Source organism: Trifolium pratense, linkage group LG5, assembly GCF_020283565.1.
Source record: "Trifolium pratense cultivar HEN17-A07 linkage group LG5, ARS_RC_1.1, whole genome shotgun sequence".
Taxonomy (NCBI): domain Eukaryota; kingdom Viridiplantae; phylum Streptophyta; class Magnoliopsida; order Fabales; family Fabaceae; genus Trifolium; species Trifolium pratense.
The window spans coordinates 56973519-56995348 of NC_060063.1; the positions used below are offsets into that span (position 1 = coordinate 56973519).

General features: G+C 31.8%; 2 protein-coding genes across 2 annotated transcripts; one reads left to right on the forward strand and one right to left on the reverse strand.

Annotated features, from left to right (window-relative positions):
• The first annotated feature begins 11491 nt into the window (after nt 1-11491).
• LOC123885611 (subtilisin-like protease SBT4.8) lies at nt 11492-13838 on the forward strand. Its single transcript, XM_045934902.1, has 2 exons — nt 11492-11957; nt 12091-13838. The coding sequence occupies exons 1-2, from the start codon at nt 11492-11494 to the stop codon at nt 13836-13838; spliced, it is 2214 nt and encodes a 737-aa protein (XP_045790858.1).
• Nucleotides 13839-14871: 1033 nt separating this feature from the next.
• Nucleotides 14872-16629, reverse strand: LOC123885012 (metalloendoproteinase 4-MMP-like). Its single transcript, XM_045934244.1, has 2 exons — nt 15581-16629; nt 14872-15022 (listed from the first exon to the last, which is right to left on the reverse strand). The coding sequence occupies exons 1-2, from the start codon at nt 16582-16584 to the stop codon at nt 15019-15021; spliced, it is 1008 nt and encodes a 335-aa protein (XP_045790200.1). The 5' UTR covers nt 16585-16629; the 3' UTR covers nt 14872-15018.
• Between the last annotated feature and the right edge of the window lie 5201 nt (nt 16630-21830).

Sequence of the window (21830 nt, forward strand, 5' to 3'; positions counted from 1 at the left end):
TTTCTCTTGTTTTCTTCATCTAATTAATATATAGATCGAGAGTACGTATGTAACTTCTTCAATGTATATTGGTATTTGATTAGGTGCATTTTAGTATATATCTTAACTTAAAATAAATTTCATGTAATAAAAAACTTTGAGAAAATAATCAGAAATAGATAAGTTAAAAGTCATATATACGATCGAAAAACATGTTTTCCTTGTGTGTTGTGTACTTGATGTTGCTTTCAAACTGTAATTGTAAACTATGTATGTCATCATTATAGTTAAGTTGTACTAAAATACAAATAAAATAATTTGTTTTGTAAGCCAAAGTGACTAAATTATTGAAAACAAATTCGCAGATTTTTCATGCCACACACTTTTTCAAATAAATATATATCTTCGCGTGTAATGCATGGTACTAGTACTATATATGGTAGATGAATAGGGTTGGAACAGGCATTGACAGGCCTAAGCCTGGCCTATGATTTTTTTTTAGGCCTGAGCCTGGTCTGCGGCCTATCAAATGTTATTTTTTTTGGCCTGGCCTGAGCCTTTTAAAAGCCTGACCTGACCTTGTAGTCTGTGTTACATTAAAGCTTCTCTATATAGTTTTTTTAAATAGGCTAAACAGACCTTAAAAAGTTTACATTTAAATTTTTATAATTTCTACAACATTAAGAAAAAGCTAATAATATGATTAACACAATAATTAAAAACTAATAAAATAACAAATATGATTACGAAAAATAATAATTATTATAAATAATATTTTTTTATAAGATATAATAATATTATATAAATAATTGTTATTATAAATAGGCCGGCCTATCAGGCTTCGTAGGCCTTTTTAGAAGCCTAAGCCTGACCTATTTATGTAAACAGGCCGTTTTCAAAGCCTAAGCCTGACATTTTTAATAACCAGGCCAGACCAGGCTTATACAGGCCAGGCCGAAGGCCCCTGTAGGCCGCCTGACCTATTCCCAACCCTATAGATGAAGGACCCAAATTCCTTGGACCCAATTCCTTATTATAGTAATTATTTAAGGCAGTTTTTCACGGTAATCAATCTGAGCCATTTATTTATGATTGGATAATACATATCTATATATATAAATCCTAGATAGTTCTCCTACTACTCATGTAAACCCTAATCCACATCAGCCACTTACATCCAATTAAACCACTCAAGAATGCCACATCACTTCTTAATCCACTTCAACCAATGAAATTTTTTAATTCAACCACATCATTTTCATCTAATCTAAATGATATGCATATATGAAAAGACCCTTAATTAATGGAAAATCTGTTAACCGTTTCTATAAGAATAATAACATGCAACTTCTCGGATTTCCGAGTTAATTAGATTATTATAATGCAGAGAAAATCGAAGGAAAACTATTTCCATAGTTGTCGTGTGAAGAGGTAAGTATAATTAACCATTATATCATATGATTAACTCTCTAAATTAATTTCATTTCTTTTCAATGATCCCACTCATGCTTAATTCATAGAGCTGCTCTTCTTCCCACTGATCGGTTATAATGTTATGTTATAGCTCTTCTTTGTTCTTCCCACTATATGAATCTATATATAGCGCATTAGTCCTTTGTGTATATATAATTTGCTACTATAAATTTAGTTTTTATCTAGAAAAAAAAAAAAATCACTATTTGAAAACATGACTTCTATATGCAGTCCTATATGTGTCCTATAGTAGTTGGAAGAGCAAATGAAATGATCCAAAGTACAGAATTGCATGTTCATTACTATCGTTACCAAGATGTTATGCACATTCCAGTAAACCGTTATGATTTTGTGGCAATTCAAGATATTTTGGATTCAAATGATAAAGAAAAAATAGTTGGTTATTAGCATTCTTTTTAAATCTTACTCCTATATTGGTTGAAATTTTTAACTCCAAATAACCTGTTTGTATTTTAATCAATGTTATGCACATTCCGGTGAAGCGTGCTTCAAAAATAAAAAAATATCCCGGTGAACCGTCATAATAATTGTGGTATTTCAAGATTTTTGGATTCAATGATGAAGCAAAAATAGTTGGTAATGATTATTAATTTTCTTTTTAAATCTTATTATATGATTGAAATTTTAACTCTAAATCACCTGTTTGTATTTTAATTTTTCTAGATGTCATTAGGCATGTAATTTAAAAAGGTATTGTGAATTTTCTTAACCCCCACCAAAATATTTCTTTCCTTACCTTTTTATTTGCAAATCAAATAATGGAATGTCCCTTCTTAGTCCTTTATCTCCATGATACGTTATTAAATACATATTTTTTTAATATTATAAACATTTTAATAAGAGTTAAAATATATATAGCTTCATTCGTCGTATAAGAAAATAATTGGCATTTAACTTCCAAAATGTTTAATCTTGATCCCCCATAACTACTCAACACCTAATTACAACCGTATCCTTTTATTTAACCTCTCAATACAATTATATATGCTCTCAACACTACTATTTATCTATGTATGCAGATGAATGTTGGAGAAGTCAAACTAACTCAAGGTGCGAGTCAGGTTATCAATCCCATTGTTGTTCCGTCAGTATAAAACATCGCATACGACCCGTGCATCGCACGGGTAAATGTCTAGTATATACATAGTTTTATTCACTAAAATAATATGAACCACCGATTTGAGATCAGGTCCAAATCTATTACAGCAAGATGCTGCAACAACATCAAATCCTATCCCTAGATGAGGTGCATGAGATTTGTTAATTAAGCATGTTAGACGAGGTACATGAGATTTGTTAACTAAACAAGTGATAGAAAGATAGTTTTTTTTTTTACTAATAGTTTTAGTAGTCCATAATTAAATCTTACTTCAACCAACCGAGCCGAAAATAAAATATTGATGTCCATATACACTTTATTTAATATATTCAAAAAAATTTAATTTGGCAATATTATTTTAAATTAAATTTCAAATTTTATTGATGTGGAGTTATTGATGGGACCAATTTTAGAACTTTTTAAGAAATGCTCCATTGGAGAGGTTGAGTACCTATTAGGTACTATTATTAAAAAAATAATAAATTGATGATGTGTCTATGTGGGACCATTTAAGTACTCAAAAATGGAGTGATCCATTGTGGATGCTCTGAGATGCAAAGGATACATAGTTAATTAATTAAACACACATCTCAAAATGAAACAGGTTCTTAAGCAAAAATACTACCGCACCCTGCGTCCCAATTTAATTGATACAGTTGACTATTTCACGCATGCTGATGCATAACTTTGATGATTAATATTTTTAATTATATAATAGTAAAAATTATAAAAATTTGATATTTTGAAAATACTCATCGAGACGAATCAAACAACATCTTATATGCTAATATTTATTTTTGTTTATTAGTAGAAAAATAAGGTCAAAACAACGTGTATGAATAGTACACAACAGTAAACTGTGTCAATCAAATTGAGACGGATGAAGTAGTAGTATTTGATTAAGACCATCTCCAATGGTGGTACTTATATTTTTAAGTACTAGTACCTAATAGGTACTCCCATTGGAGCAAAAACAAAATTGTACCTAATAGGTACTAGTTCTAAAATAAGACATAGTACCTAAATAATTTTTGTGGGACCCATTTAAAATTATGTTGAGTTATTGGATAGATGTGCTATTAGTGGGACCAATTTAGAACTTTTGAAGAGATTTTGGGTTGGAGGGAATGAGTACTTATTATGTACTATTATTAAAAAAATTATAAATGAATGATGTGTACATGTAGAGCCACTTAAATACTCAAAAATGAGTAGCTCCATTGTGGATGCTCTAAGAACCTAACGTAACTCATACTGAGGTTAATTTGGTTTAATTCTTTGATTAGAATCACATAAAGTAATTTTAGTTTTTCTCATTTGGTGCAAAGGTTTGACTATGATAGCATAGCAGGGTCTAACTCTTAAGTTAAAATTGAATAATGCATTTGCTTTAGTATGTGTTTGGTTCTGTGGTGGACATAATTGATTTTGATAGAATTGAGTTTGACAGAATTGATTTTGATAGAATTGAGTTTGATAGAATTGATTTATGTTTGGATATATTCATACAAAAGTGAGTTGAACAAATAATTTAAGTGTAAAAATCAATTCTAGAATAAGAAGCTACAATTTATAGCTTCAAGTAGAATCCATTCTGGAGGCAGAATCAATTCTAGTTTTGAGGAACCAAACAAGTCAGAATTCATTCTACATGTCCAGAATCAATTCTGGCCGCTCCAGAATTGAAACCAAACATACACTTAAGGTTTGTTTTCCTTTTGGGAGAAGAATTCAAAGTACGTACCTGAAGCCTGTTTACTAACTTTTGCAGATTCATTCATTGAACTCCTTTAATTTTTCTAGACCCTATCTATAGTTGTCCAAGTCAAAAGAAAATTCAAAATACGAATTCAATTGATGGGTCTGTCTTGAATCAATATTTTGCTCACAATGTGAATAATCAATTTGCACCACACAATCTCTTATTCCGTACTTAGTTGTTTTTTGTAAATTTTGTCACCTTATAATGTAATGCAGTATCATTTTTTTATTTTGACCGATTGATATATATACTACTACATATATGCAGTGCTACTCTGCAAACTCAGCTAGATATTAATATAGCTAACTGTTTGTGTATGTTTTTATGGATAAGAATGATCGATCAACACGCAAGAATTTAATTAAAAGAGAAAACCGTGTCGTATGTGAAGTGTATATATAGTGATTATAAGCTCCGAAAAATACCAATTGTGTGATTATTTATTTATTGGCCATACATTTTTGGCTATATAGAGATGAATATATATTTTGTCACAAGTTTTTGTAAAGTTACTATTGACTCATCGTAGTAGCTACCTAATAGCCTGTGGCTGTGACAAAAAATACACAAGTTTTGATAAGGCATTTGCTTCAACTGTGACTGTTTTGACCATTTATTGGAAACCAACAAATTCCTTTCCACTTTCAACTTTATGGTAAAGTCATCAATTCAATTCTCTATTTTTCTCTTCTTATCTTCTCCTCGGTCCTCACTTTCACTTTCACCTAATTAATAATATATTCAAATATTATGCATCCCTATCCATATAAAATATCTCTCTCCTGTAAGCAAAAGTCACATTATAATTTTTTGAATATTTATAAAATAATTTAAAAAGTAAATAAAAAATTAAAATTTTATAAGTGTGACTAAAAAACTAATATTCGATTACGTGAACGTGATCCTATCCTATAAAAATAATTCCTCTCTCCTTCCTCAACCCTCAATTTTTATTAAGAGTAATGTTTTTTTTATATATGTCAATTTCTTTACATGATTACACATTGAAACGAGAGGAGATCCTCTAATGTCCAAATTCTCTCATGTTGGATCTCAGCCTTCCATTTCTTTTTTGTTGTTTACTGTTCACTTAAATAAATAAAAAGATGGTGGAGGATTAAACTGTACCCCTTGCAATTGAATTTATACATGAAAGAATATGCTCTCCATTGAAACTACATAGCTATACGGTTGGAGATTCTGTTTGTTGGTTCCGTCGTGGGATTATGATTTTTTACATTTAAATTTTCTACATTTTTTATATTTATATTTATACTATTATTATTTATTTGTTTATTCTTTTTCTTCATTTTCATAGATATATATTTTTCTTTTGCTCAATGGACTTTCACATATAATTAAGATCAATTAGGAGACTTAGAGATTAAAGAATGACAATGAATTCATGCATCCTTTATGAGGTAATTGGTTTCATTTTTTATTACAAGTCAAGTTATATATAGATAGTTGAGAAGCTTCGAATTAGTTTCTGGATTAAAGGTAAATTTTTTCAAAAGTAAGCTTTATGGTATTAATTTGGATGATAGTTTTTTGCGCGCATCTTCGTCTTTTTTGCATTGTGGTGTGAATTCTATCCCTTTTCGCTTTCTTGGCATACCGGTAGGTGCTAATCCGAGAAGAAAGGCTACTTGGCTACCTATTATTGATTCCATGAAAAAGAGACTTGGTGTTTGGAATAGTCGTCTTTTATCTATTGGAGGGAGAGTCACTCTCATAAATTCAGTTCTTTCTAGTTTACCTCTCTATTTCTTCTCTTTTTTTAAAGCACCGGTTTGTGTGTTGAAGGAAATCGTGAGCATTCAAAGGAATTTTTTATGGGGTGGAGGAATGGATAGATCAAAAATATGTTGGGTTAGTTGGGATAATATTTGCCAACCAAAGGATAAAGGAGGGTTAGGCATAAAAAATTTGGAGTCATTTAATGATTCACTCTTATGTAAATGGAAGTGGCGGTGTCTGAATGATTTGTCTGCTTCTTGGTTCAATCTTTTGCATTTTCGTTATGGTTCTTTTGCCGCTAATTTCTTATATGGGGAAGGGAGGGAGAGTCTCAAACATGCTTCAATTTGGTGGCGGGATATGTGGAAAACAGGAGGTGATCTTAACGAAAATGTACAAACGTGTAGGTACTACTCTTGATACAAATACAGTGGCAGCATTGAAAAGATTATGGAAGAACAATGTTCCATCAAAAGTTAGCGTTTTCGGTTGGCGGTTGTTACTTGAAAAATTACCAACCCGGGAGGCTTTATTTTGCAAAGGTATTATCACGAATAATCATGAGAGAAGTTGCGTATTTTGCTTCAAAGAGGTAGAGGACATACAACACATCTTTTTCACTTGCTGCATTACTTCACAAATTTGGCAGAAAATATTTGTTTGGTTGGGCACTAATGTGATCTCTTTTGAGGACGTCACAAGCCATTTCACTTTGTTTGGTGAATTAGCAAAAGGCAACCATAGCAAGCGAATTCGTCATATAATTTGGCTGGCGACGACATGGAGTATTTGGCGCACGCGTAATAACATTATTTTTAGAGGAGACTGTGTCAACATATCATCTTTAGTGGAGCAAATTGTTTATTTTTCTTGGTTTTGGTTTATAGGTCGAACAGGGAACAATGTTAATTTAGTTTTTTCTGAATGGCGTAATAATCCTTTAGATTGTTTTCAACGCATCTAAAGTGATCTATTCTGAATTGTAAGGGTTGAGTACCCCTTGTACTCCTTATAATTCATTTTTTTGCTTATCAAAAAAAAAATATAGATAGCCTTAACATAGAAGAAATATCAAGAAAAAGGACATAAAATTGAATATTTTTTTTGCTTGTCTTATGGTCAAAACTCAAAAATCTCAGGTCCATGAGAAACAAAAATTGTAAAAATGAATGTGCTAACTTATATCAAACATTTAACTTGATTTTTCTAATGATAAATTTCATGTCATTACCCGCATCAAGTATATGATTCAAATAATCAAAAGTTTTTCAACAATTCAAAGATGAAATTGAAGTTTTTATTTAAAGCAGAAACGTGCTAACTTATCAAACATGTAACTTGATTTGTCGGGTTGTAGGTTCTCGATTCAAAATTGGGTGAAGGTTTCTAACTTAACAATTTTCTTTATCAATTGAATTAAAAATTACACACCTTAATTGACACAAAACCTATCTAATAAAGGAAAATTTTCAATGAGGTTATTACAAGAATAGAAAAAAGAAGAGATATATGTCTCAACCCATTGCAAAAGGATGACAAACACACTAAATTTTATTTCATTAATAATAATATATATGAGGTACATTTACGCACTTCCAAATTAGCCTGCATATTTTACCAAAGAAAAGAAAAGCACACAATAGAACCAACCACTATGAAAGATTGCTTGTTTTTTTGTTACATAATAATAATAATAATAATAATAATAATAATAATAATAATAATAATAATAATTTGTTCATGAGATGCATGCAATGCATCACACAAAACGATCAACATGGGATATATATATGGTGGCTTCAGGGGAGGTGATCTTGCTAATGCCATTGTCAGTGACACACTGACTATAATAGAGTATAGGCGGTATTCCACTACTTCAGCTGCAACAATCGGAGCACGATTTTACGGTGGTGGAGATGAAGCTGCTGGTAGCTCAATTGGTAGTGGCCTAGTGGGAATGAATTGAACATGTACTTAAACCCCATGATATATGGTTTGATTCCCACGGAAGGCAATATCTATATTAGTGAGGGGTAGAAAAGATCGTGAGGTGCCAGTGCCGGGACCGCCTAAGATGTGGTCCTGGGCTGTTACATGAGTGGTTAAGTCTCACATCGATTATGAAAGGGAAGGATGTTGGATTTATAAGAGAGGTGACTCATTAACATAATGCCTTAACGTTTTGAGTGGAGATGTGGTGTCTCCCTCTCCTGTGGTTCTGGAGCATTGGTCCCATTGTTTCTCTCGGGCTCCCTCGAACTCACCAACAAGTGGTATCAGAGCTTCGGTTCGATATACTGAAGGTGCTAAAGAAGGGGCTCTGCTATGTCTTACTCAAGCGCTATGAAGTGTGACATATAGAAGTTTGATGGAAGAATCAACTTTGCCTTATTTTTCTCGCGCGTCCTATTTTTACTCATCCGCTACCTACGAGTTTCTCGGGTGTCCTATTTTTACGCATCCGCTACTTAAGTAGTAAAACTGAGAAATTTGAGGAAAAAACACCGTTCGCTACTTAAGTAGCGGATGATATTTGAGAAACTCGTAGGGCGGCAAAAGAAACTCTTATAATACAAATTAAATTCAAATCATCCAAAACAATTATTTATATATTTTTTTTAATTTTAATTTATTCGGGCTTGCGGGCCGCCCGTGGTCCATTCGGGCTAGCCCATATTTTAATCGGACTTTATCGGAATGGGCTAAAAAACTCGGAAACAATTCGGGCTAAAATTTTCAAGGTCCAAGCCTGGAAAAAAAATCGGGTTTGGTGGGCTTATCCATTCGGACTAGCCCGTTTTGACGGCAGTACAATTAACCATGAAGGCCGTGGTTGTGGTGGGATATTGCTCTGTTATGATCATGATTATGGTAGTTGGTGCTGCCTGGATTTTATTGATTTTCTGATGGTGGTAGAAGAAGAGATCATTCTTAGAATTTTCATAAGAAACTTTCCCAAGAATCAAGATATAAACATAAGCTCAAATATTTTATTTAAGTACAAATATATATTTTATTAATTAAAAAATCCTTAAATAAAAGTATATAATGCATAATATATTTATATAAATATGTTACTTGAATTTAACTGCATGTATTTTATTTTTTTAGTACATTTGTTTTTATTTACGTTGTAGATGTGAAGTTAAATATTTGTGAATAATTTTCGTATATTCTAAAAATATTTCCCGTACTTTTTTTGACAGTAGTTTTACTACATTCTACTAATTTTTGGGCAAAATACTCAGTCAAACAAAAAATTATTTCTCCAAAGAATTAAATTCGCTTCTCCTAAACAATTTATTTTAAATGAAATTAATTAACCGTTTGAATTTAATTACTTGATTTTCAAACTGTGAATTTAATATCTATTGTACTTTTTCAACAATTAATAAAAATTATTTTGCTGTTAAAAAACAAAAAAGATGAATTGATTAATATTATGGGTTTCCCTGCCATTTGGGGGAGTTTTGGTTTCTGTCCTGTATTTATTTTTGCGATTCCACTCTTATAATTTGAAATTTCTTGTTTTTATAAACCGTCAATAATAATTGATATATAGTATTTTATAGGGAAAAAAAAAATCAAAACTTGCCCAAATGACATGGGGCAAAATGCTATTAATAATGTTTTTATAAACTGTCAATAATAATGTTTTAGATGAGCTTCGTAATACAATTCCAAATTTTGACTTTAGTAGGTTTGCAAGCAAGCCCCCCCCCCCAAAATATGAAAATTGATTTTAACATGACAACAACACAAAAAACAATTTTTTGGTGATCGAAAGCAACACATGCTAAATAAGGTTTCCTCTATTTGTCATAAGATGTGTCTAAATATTTTTGAAATTTTGGGAAGCACGCAACTCTTTATAAAAAGCTTACACACTTCAAATACATTCATCTTTTTTGACTAACAATTACTTATGTGTGATTTTTCAAATTCTAAACACATCATTTATAAATATTTTTTTTTTTACTAAAAATGTTTATAAACTATTTTTTTTATTTTTTTTTAAATATTTTAAAATTTTGATAGCGCCACATAAGCAATTATTAGTAAAAAAAATGTCAATGCGGGGCTAGCAAATGTAAAGGAGGATAAATTTGGGGTGAAAATCGAGCATTTAGAATTTGAAGGGCCAAAATTGAGCAATTGTGAAACTTAGGGGATAAAAATCAATCAATTGAAACTTATGGGGCCAAAATTAATTAGCAATTATAAAATTTATGGAGTCAAAATTGCATTTAATAAGCATATCTATATCGGGAGGGATAAAATTATCTGGTGTAGCTTGAATAATGTTACACTACTTAATAATATTTTAACGAATACAAGTTTTACAAAATTTACCGTTGTATTGAAACTTTTGTGCACTCTTTACATTTTTAAATGAATTTTTATATTTATTTTTATAATATTATATGAATCTCTCCCATAAAAATTAAGAATTTTTTAACGAAAGATCCTATGTACGTTAGATGAAATAAAATATGAATTTTTAGTTATACCAAAAACTAAAATGTCATTTTTAAGAGCACTGCTATTTGCAGCGAAAGAAAATATCACGAACGGTTTCACGAAGTATTGCCATCATTGGATTTTGTTTGGTGGAAAACATGAACGGTGGGATGAAAAGAAGGGAGTAAGAGGCAGTTTCAACATACTGCTTACAAGTTGTCGTGATGCATTCGTGGGCAAATTTGTTGCTATAAGTAGCATTATTCCATTTTTAATTCATCCCTCATAAAAGAAATTAAATTTTTGCAAGATTTATCCATACATGAGGTATCTTTTTGAAAGTTGCGTGTCTTGATTTTGATGCTAACTGATCGTTTTTTTATGTTAAGTCTTCGTATATGTTGAAACGTAATTTCATTGTGATAATCAAATACTCCTTCCGATTCTTATTATAAGAGAAATTTTACTTTTTAGGTTCATTGTAACTAATGTATCTGGACAATATTATAGTCTAGATACATTAGTTTTATAATGAACCTAAAAAGTAAAACTCATCTTATAATAAGAACTAGAGCGGGTATAAACTTTTTGTTTCAAAATTGTGCACAAAGCATCATAGAAGGTTTCAAAATGACTATATGGAAATTGTTGCAAAAAATAAACTATATGGTAATTGAAATATAAAAATAATTTTATAACATATTTGAACATTTTATGATAGCACTAATTGTCATTAAAATATTATATTTTCAATTTAATTTTAAAATAATTATTAAAGTATATTTTTAATTTTCTACCAAAAAAAAAGTATATTTTTAATCTATTGAAACGATTTCCATTTATATTAATTTCTTTTTAATCTCTTGAAACGATTTCCATTTATATTAACTTTCTTATATGTATAAATACAATGTTTGGGTTTGAGGCATGCATTCAGCATTTCACAAATATAAACAATGGGCAAGTATAATGTTGGTTTAGTATTCTTTGTGTTTTTAGCTTTGACATCAATAATTTGTTTGGTGTGTAATGCCAGTGGTGATGAAAGCAGTAAAGTTTACATTGTATACATGGGGTCACTTCCTAAAGGAGCATCATATTCCCCAAGCTCTCACCATATTAACTTGTTGCAACAAGTTGTGGATGATATTGACATACAAAATTGCTTAGTACGAAGTTACAAGAGGAGTTTCAATGGTTTTGCTGCTATACTCAACGATCAACAAAGGAAAAAACTTGTGGGCATGAGAGGTGTGGTGTCAGTTTTTCCAAGCCAAGAGTACCACCTTCAAACCACAAGGTCGTGGGACTTCCTTGGTTTTCCTCAATCAATCAAGCGAGACCAAACTGTTGAAAACAATTTGGTGATTGGAGTAATAGATTCTGGAATTTGGCCAGAATCTGAAAGTTTCAACGATAAAGGTATTTATGCATGCATGCTCTAAATCACAACCATATGTTTGTACGTAATGAGTACCTTGAAACATTAAGTAATATTATTGGTTATATATGATCAAAGTGATTTATTTATTTTTTTTTATAATAAATTATTTAGGTCTTGGTCCAATTCCAAAAAAATGGAAGGGAGTTTGTGCAGGTGGTAGTAACTTCAGTTGCAACAAGAAAATAATCGGAGCACGATTTTACGGTAGTGGAGTTGAGAGTGCAAGAGACATTATTGGTCATGGAAGCCACACATCATCAACAGCAGGTGGAAGAGAGGTGAAAGGTGTGAGTTTTGATGGTCTTGCAAAAGGCACTGCAAGAGGTGGAGTCCCATCTTCAAGGATTGCTACATACAAAATTTGTGATTCACCTAGATGCAGTGGAGATGCTATTTTAGCTGCATTTGATGATGCCATTGCAGATGGAGTTGACGTCATCACCGTCTCTTTGGGTTCACAAACACAGGTTGACTTTGTCAATGATCCTATTGCCATTGGTTCTTTTCATGCCATGGAGAAGGGAATACTCACAACCAATGCTGCCGGAAACTTTGGTCCTAACCCAAGTAGTACTACAAGTGTAGCACCTTGGTTATTTACTGTTGCTGCAACTACCATTGATCGAAAATTCATTACTAAGCTAATTCTTGGAAATGGAAACACTTTCGTTGGTACATCAATCTATACTGGCCCTTCAAATGCTACCAAACTTCCAATAGCTGTGCGTAATGCTAAATATTGCCCCAATGGAAGAAATACAACCCCTGAAATGTGTGATTGTTTGGACAAAAGTATGGTGAAGGGAAAGCTTGTTTTGTGTGGAGCAGGTGGATTGTTTCCTACTTCTGATACAGGTATAATTGGTTCAATAATTAATGTTACGGACTCTGATTTTGATAATTCTGCTGTCACTTACAAGCCTTCCCTTAACTTGAAAACCAAGGACTTTGTTCAAGTTCAATCTTACACAAATTCTACTAAACACCCTGTTGCTCAAATTTTAAAGAGTGAGATTTTCCACGACACCAATGCTGCTCCTCAAGTTCCAATTTTCTCCTCTCGTGGCCCAAATCCTTTTGTTCCAGAAATTATGAAGCCAGATATAAGTGCTCCAGGAGTGAATATCTTAGCTGCATATTCACCTTTTGCGGGATCCACCTCAGGTGATATGGATGACAAGAGAAAGTTCAAATATAGCCTAGCAACTGGAACCTCTATGTCATGTCCTCACGTTGCTGGAGTTGTTGCATATGTAAAATCATTTCATCCAGATTGGTCACCTGCAGCTATAAAATCTGCCATTATGACGACCGCTAAACCTGTGAAAGGTACTTATGATGATTTGGCTGGAGAATATGCTTATGGTTCTGGGAATATCAATCCACAACAAGCCCTTCATCCTGGACTTGTTTATGACATCACTAAGCAAGATTATGTGCAAATGCTATGTAATTATGGTTATGATCAAAACAAAATTAAACAAATTAGTGGAGATAATTCCAGTTGCCATAGAGCTCCCGAAAGATCTTTGTTGAAAGATATAAACTATCCTGCAATGGTGATTCCAGTTTTGCCCGATAATAACCATTTCCATGTCAAGATTCATAGAATAGTCACAAACGTTGGCTTTTCTAACTCAACCTACAAGGCCACTCTCATCCATCATAATCCAAAAATCAAGATCAAAGTTGAACCAAAACTTCTTAAGTTCAAATCATTACATGAGAAGCAATCATTTGTTGTCACTATTATTGGGAGAGAGAAATTAAATCAAACTGTATTTTCCTCATCACTCATTTGGTCTGATGGCACCCACAACGTCAAAAGTCCTATTATTGTACAAATACTACCTCTATAATTGACCATGTTATTGTTATGAAAAACTAAATATATAAATATATGGTTTGATTTTAACTAGTATATGCATTGAATTATTTTATTTTTTTTCACTTGGATCAGCTTCAGGCACTGCAGCATTAATCAAAAGTATTCCAAGAATAAGTAGTAGTAGTACTTTTGTCATCGTGTGAAAAATGTTCTAAAATATTATTTATGCATATGTTTGAACCCTGCATTGCATGAACCTCCTAAGCTTGGAGTATTATAAAATCAAAAGTTAATGACTTCAATTTTTCTTTAAGTCAATGGCTTTTGCGTCCGATGGATTGTTTGGGGTTATATAGGATTTTATAGATTTTGCTTGTTTTACTGTTAAATGCTTATGAGTTGGTTTGGCGTTGGCAATTGCGCTGTTTTTCTGTTTCAGGTGTTGATTTTCTTCGTCGTTTATGCTGCTGGATACAATAGCGATTGTCTGTTTTTTCCAATTGGTGCTTCTGTTGCAGATTGTGTTTCTTTTTTGCCTGCCTTGGTTGCATCTCATAAGGCTTTACCCGGTTTCCACAGGCCAAAAGCTTGTGTTAAGCTTTTTGTAGGCCTGAGTCGTTAGTGGTAAGGCAAGAGATCCCAACGCGTTGCGAACTAGAGACACATTTTCTGCAATAATAACCAGATCATGTTTATAAATCTAATTTATAAGAATGGATTTGGGGCTGTACTGTGTTGAGATCAAGCTATGTCTTTGTTTTGGTGTTGTTTCTCCTAGTTAAAGGAAGGCTTTAGTGCTGTTTATTTGCTGAGTTGCTAAACCTATGGAACTGGTTTTGTAGTGTGACTCTGGAGGCATCTGTAAGGCTATGATTGTTGGTCTTATTATGGTTGTATTGCTAGTTTTGTTATGGTGGTCAGTCTTTACATTTGTTTAGTTAATCATATGAGTAGCATTAGTCTTAATTGAATATTAGCAATGTTTAAAGAAGCATGTAATATTTTGAACCAATATTTTATACTTTCAGTTTTGACTTCGAATCTTAAAATATTTTTATCCCCTGCGTAGTTTTTGAAATAGGAATATTCCAAATATTGAGTTTAGGGTGTTACATTGGATATATAAGAGAAGTGATGTCTCCCTCTCTTGTAATCCTGGAGCATTCGACTCGTTTTTACTTCCGAGCTTCCCCAAACTCAATTGATCTCCATCACCTTGGCAGAGAAAATAAATTCATTTTAATCTCTCTAATACCACAAACAATGAGGTTCAAGCTCATCCTTAAACAGGAAAGCCAATGGAGGGACATTTGTTAAGAGAAAACTAGTACTTTCGACTCAGTGTAACTATCCTAAATCTTCCTTAACAACTCTCCTTTAACAGCCCTAAAAGAAGAAGAAATAGAAAACACACTACTCAAATGGAGGTAAATCAAATTCACAATAAGCATACCATTCTCTTTTATCCGGTACCACCAATTGCAAGTACTATGGAAAACAACATAATTGTTTTTTTGTCGAGTAACCTAATGGCTAGAAAAATGTAAGTACATGTTACAAATTTTTTGTATCATTATGACTACTATTCTAATGAATATTACAATTCAATACTCAACCACACATCATCATATATTGAGTGATCTAATTCAAAAACTCAAAATTACACAAAGTGGGGAGAAAAATACTCTAGCTAGTATAATAATATATAATTAAATATATGATCAAATTATATAAAACAGGGCAATGACAATAATTAAACCAATTATAAACAACCTGAAAGTGTCAACTCCAAATTTTTCACCATGATTTGCGGATATATCAGATTCCAATGACCACTGAGATCTAAAATTAGGATTAGAACCATAAAGGGATTGCACACCTTTAATATCATCAATATTCAAATCAGCTCTTTTATCTCTTGGCCTTAAACTTGGATACATCACAGCTTCTTTCACACTACTATGTGACAAACCCAACAAATGTCCAATCTCATGTGTTGCAACTGACTCCAAATCAACCGCCACCTCTGATTTCGTTACCTTGAAATCAACTGCCCATGTCTCCGCTGCATCGAGGTGAAGCCTTCCTATCTCTGGCGAAAAAGAATGTGCTAGCACACCTAGAACACCATCAAATGGCTCACCATCACCGTGGTCACCACTATAAAATCCTATTTTTATATCTGCGAAGCCGTAATCCTCTGCTTCGACGAAACTAACTGGAATAACCGAACTCCATCTAGAAAATGCTCGTTTGAATGTTTGTCTTATCTCTTGTAAGCTCAATTTATGAATCATGTAGTCCCGTGAGAAGCCATAGGTTAGTGTCATTGGCATGTCATTGTCATGTGACCATCGTGGTTTTCCGGGGAAATAAACAAAATGCGTCGTGTTATGAATACGATTTTGATGGTGGCGAGTTTTTCTTGTGTCTGGAACACCGCATCTTGGCGTGATCATTTGGGAAACTGTGTTGGAATCGAGTTTTCCAGTTACTTGGAGTCCAAGATTTCGTTGGTATTTGATGAGAGCTGATTCAAAACTTGCATCAAATTTGTCGCTGAATGCGTCATTGTTTTTAAGGTATCCGAAACGAGATAAGTATCTTTTGAATTGTGATATTCCTGTGATGATGTTGCCTTTGCCAGCATTGGTGAAGCTTTGAATGTTGCGGTTTGTGACCGATATTTTGGTGACCGGTGCATCTTGTAACAAAGCTTTTGATGTGAGGAAAAGAGTGACCAGAAACATGAAGGAGTGTCTTAGTGAAAGGAACATGATGTGGTTAGTCTTTCTTGGTTTGGAAGAACATAGAAGAATATAAATAGAAATAAAGCTTCCATACAAAGCAATATATAAAGGGTCAACTTTATTCAACAAGATTTAATTAATTAATTAATGATTACAACTATTTTGAAACATTTGCATATGATTAATGACTAATTAAGGTATAAGGTAAGAGTAAGTTGTAGTGCTAAATATTATTATATATAGCAAGAATCTACCAATAATTAATTGATCATCATGGTTTATAGTTGATAAATTATAAGTGGGCTACTTTTTATGTATAGAAAAGTTAATTAGCTTTAAAAATTGGGAAGCTTTTTTAGAGTGCAAAATACAATCCAGAGTTTGGATTCAAATGATCAATAAACTTTAGTTAAAAATGGACTATATATATATATTCGAAAATGAAAAGAATTCAAGTTTATATAAATTTTAGTTGGAACAATTCTTGACCGGTCTATTAAAATTCAAATTAATATGATACCCTAGAGAGTTATTAAAAATAAATTCATTTTTTTATTAATTACTAAAAATAAATTCACTTTGTTACTTGAATTCATCATAATTTTCTCCATTAGTAATATGGAACAGATTAAAAAAAGGATAATTAGTTAAGTAATCCTCTTTTGACAACATAACTTTTGTCACCTCACCTTCCAATAAATAGCTTTATACAAGTTTGAAGTAACTTAAAGAACAAAGAAAAATAAGTTGAATGGAGGAAGAGAATGTGAAATAGATCAATCTTGATTGCATGTAACTGTTCGAAACAAACAACCACTGTCTGGCTAGTAGATAGATAGTGAGTCTGAAGTAAAGAAAATTAATACAACAAGTGTTAGTTAGTTGCATTCCATCATTATATTGGTTGTTGCCTCTGTCTGTCTCCTTTTCACATTTTCTAACGTATTCTTTACTCTAATCTCAAACATCAATGTATATGTATGTATGTATGCATATCAGAAAATTTTATAGCTTAATTTGGAAGTGAAGATTCAATTAAGGTTTATGTAATATAGAAATTCAAATTAATTTGTCTTATGTCAACACGTTACGGTACTTATAATTACATGTACTAATTTGTCTTAATTAGTATAATATATGATTAACAAGCTGCGCTGCTAACCTTTTTGTAAAATAAAATCCAATATTTGAAAAATTACATTTATAAACTTAGACAACACAACATATAATTTGAAAACAAGCTAAGTTAGATATCAATTAAATAAATTAGTATTATAAAATGAAATATAATTTGAGAAAAATATATAAATCCATATGAGAGACATAGTATGAGGAAATATGTTCGGTGTGAACATAGCCACTCAATTACTATTAAATTCCTATTTTCGGGCTTCATTCTTGCAACCATTATTATTGAGAATTATTTTTGTCATCCTATTGATTACTCGCGCGCCCTACGCATTTCCCATTTTATCCTTCTGCTACTCAAGTAGCGGACGTTATAACAATCCTAGTAGGATGTTCTTTCCTCAAAATTTCACATTTTTATAACATCTGCTACTTAAGTAGGGACAGAATCCGCTGACGTTATAAAAATCTTGGCAGGGTATTTTTCCCTCAAAATTTGTCATTTTTATAACGCCCGCTACTTAGCGGACGTTATAAAAAGAAACAAACACTATACCAAGATTTTTATAACGTCTGCTACTTAAGTAGTGGAAATTATAAAAATTTATAACATTTATAACATCCGCTACTTAAGTAGCGGACGTTATAAAAATGAGATTTTTGAGAAACAAATACCCTCCTTCGTATAATCCGCTACTTAAATAGCGGACGGGGATATATTGATAATTTCGTAGGGCGCACACCAGAATCAGTAGGATGACAAAAGTAAGTCTCTTATTATTAGCTCATTGAATCCTTTTCTATTTGGGCCTTGAGCTTCAGAAATATAAAAATGGATCCAATTCTGGTAACTATTACAAAAATTAATTATTTTTGAGCTATTATATACCAATAATTTAAATTAATTTAAAAACATTTAACACTTATAATTGAATGAGTTTTATCACTAAATATTAAAAATTACTACAATTTAGAAACTTTTTATATTTTTTACTGAGAGTATATATTGATTGGGTTTGGCATAAACAAGATCCAACATAAAGTAACAAGGTGAAGTGGGTTGGATTAGGATTTGTGAATTTCTTTTCCCACCCCATGCATCTCTAACGCCCTCCAAAAATAAAAAAACATCTCTTTAAAATGCACTTGGATTTTAAAAATTGGACACTTTTTTTTGGTAGTGTAGACTCCCGACAATTATTATGAGAAACACATTATTTAGAAAAGAAAAAGACCATAATTAGATTAGGCACCGTGACTAAATGTTTTTATTTTCAAGACTTTTAATACATCCAATTTTTAAAATTTAGATGTGTAAAATGTATATTCTCAAGACTTTTTACACATGATTTTTTTATTCATCCAAATTTTAAAACTAGGATGTTTAAAACTAATATATTAATCGACTATTATTCTCTTTTGGTGAATAGGTTCTATACTATAAGCAAATAGACGAAGTAAGTCCAAAAATAAGCAAATGAAAATCTACATTATATTTAGAGAATTATTTTTTAAAATTCAGATGTGTATATATATATAAATTTTTTTTTTTTTTTCAGAGAATTTGAAGATCCCCTCCAATCCTCATTTTACCATGGAAAAAAAAAACCATTTCTAAACAACCGAGTAGACCAAATACTAATAAAATGAAATCTCTCCTTCCTCCCCATTTGTCCATTTGAATTTGAAGGAAATAACTTATCTTGTGTGCTTAATATTTTTTCTTATAAATATTAAATAGGTGGTAGAATTATGTAGTACATCTATCGGTAGACAATAAAAAAAAAATTGGCGGACCGGTTCATCTTACCTGACAATTTACAAATAAGCAAGATGAATTTCATTTTTGAGTTCGATCCCTTAAATTTGTTTGTCCTGCGTAGCCTCACTTTTAAGCAGCCTTAAACAACACGGACGACAAGGCTCAAGATACTACAAGAAAAAGGCCCTATTCCTACGGCCGTTTACATTAGCTGGGATGTTTTTACCTATAGACATGATAATGACAGACGACCATTACACAATGACAGACGGCCAAAAATTCGTTGATAATTGGCGTACATAATGCACAGAGACTATGGCCGTTGTCAAAGTTGGGCGGGTTTTTACCTACGGATTTTGACCTTTAGTGACGGTTTTATCCGTTGGTATAGTTCAAATTTCTTGTAGTGATGAGAATTGCAAAACTAGCTTTAGGCCATGCAACTTTTCAAATCAAGGGGTATTGTGTTGTGATTTGGAACTTAAACTTTTTTCAAAGTTTAGGGATAAAATAACTTATATATCTAATCCATACTACTTAATTTTTTTTAGGTGGCCATTGCTACCTCATAGCTATGAGAGAAGCTGCCCCTGATCAAGAATACCCTGTGATCAAGAGCCTACATTGTTGACAAACTATTTTTATTAATCTCCATGGGACTATTTTTAGTAATCTCCATGGGAAAACTAGCTAGAAATCCATTTGGTGGTGATGTTTCTATAGAGTTCAAACTTCAAACTATGAAACTTTTGCTTGAAATCCATTTACTCAACTATTGTATTAATTGATGATGATATCATCCTAGTATTTAATATTATTGCCCTCTTTTCTCTCTATATATGTTCTATCTATATTGTATACCTCCTTTTAAAGACAAATGTATGTATGTACACATGTGAAAATTTGGAACCATGATATCTTAAAATAAGTAAACGTTAGATAAAAGGAGATTTATAGCCGTGGGCCATTTTTCAGTGGTGGTGAGATTATTATTTTTTTACTATGTTATTGCATTAGATGAATTTTCTCGATACACATCTTATTTAAATATATATATCAGGATTTTAATATGTTCACAAATAATATTTATTAATTTTTTTTTAACCTCTATAATAAGTCGGTACATATCTAAATAAGATATGCACTGAAATGTTCACCATTACATTATTAATTACTACACCTTTTGCATGAATCAGTACCACAAAAATTTCCATAGAAATCTATAAAGTTCCACCTCCTATAAAGGTTGAGGCCCAGATGGTTTATTACATTGGTCATATAATTGAGGGGAGAGGACAGACAAGCACAGAAAAAAGGACAAATTTTTGTAACAGAGGGCCGTGTATTGAGAGAGTGTGAGTCAGATGAGAGGCACCACACACACACACAAAATAAGAATATGAATGAATAATTTTGTGTACCTCAATTCTTTCATAAGTTTAGTTAGACAGGAAGAAGATATTAACCCTCCCCATTGTGAAGGACCAATATTAATTCACCTTCACGGAAATATCTTATAAGTTTGTTGTATATACTATGGCTCAATGAAATCACAATGATATCCTAATTTTGGTTAAATTCAGAATATATATAATTTTTCTTATCGATCGATGCCGATATTGGGTGACCTCTTTACCCTATTTTTCTTCAAAAATAATAAGAAATTGATCAAGAGTTTGATGTAGTTTTTTGGAAAAATCTCAAATGGTAGATGAGATTGTAGATTAAATTTAATGCCTTTTGTGGCAATGCTTTTTGGATAAATATTTTGAGTTCCCTGGTTTGTACAGTAAGTTGGAAATTTGAGGGACAAGGATGATTTTGGTTTCATATAATGAGACACCTAGATTTGCAAATTGATGAAGTGGGGACCTTCCTTCTCTTTTAATTTCTTCAAACAACAACTCATTTCTGTGTCTAAGAGCTTAATTTCAATTGGTGTCACCTTTTTCTTCAATGTTCATGGACAAATGCAAGGAATTAATATAATCTCTTCCAAAAGGTGACAATTTAGTAACATACCCTTATGATTCATTCAATATATTGTTTCTTTCAAATCTACATTAATTGCTTTGTATATTCTGTAACATGCAATGAACAATCAATTGAAAGAACATAGAAATCAGTGCAATTGGTTTGTATTGTATGTTGATGTTGATGCCTAGTCAATAAAATTGTTCATTGATTGGTTTTTGATATTTTGATTCCTAATAAATTGTTGCAGGATTGAGAAAAATCTAGCTAAGCATGTTTCATTAATAGGTGAATCTTGTCAAGCATGGGAAGGCAAAAGTATTATGATTCAAATTGTAACAATCATGATCCTAAGACTAAAAGCCTATTTCATATTATTAAGCATAATCCCTTATGTCATCATTTCATA

Coding starts and splice junctions, on each gene's coding strand:
- LOC123885012 (XM_045934244.1), bottom strand. CDS start 16,584: ATGTTCCTTTCACTAAGACACTCCTTCATGTTTCTGGTCACTCTTTTC.
- LOC123885611 (XM_045934902.1), top strand. CDS start 11,492: ATGGGCAAGTATAATGTTGGTTTAGTATTCTTTGTGTTTTTAGCTTTG. Junction 11,958..12,090: donor TGAAAGTTTCAACGATAAAG/GTATTTATGCAT, acceptor TAAATTATTTAG/GTCTTGGTCCAATTCCAAAA.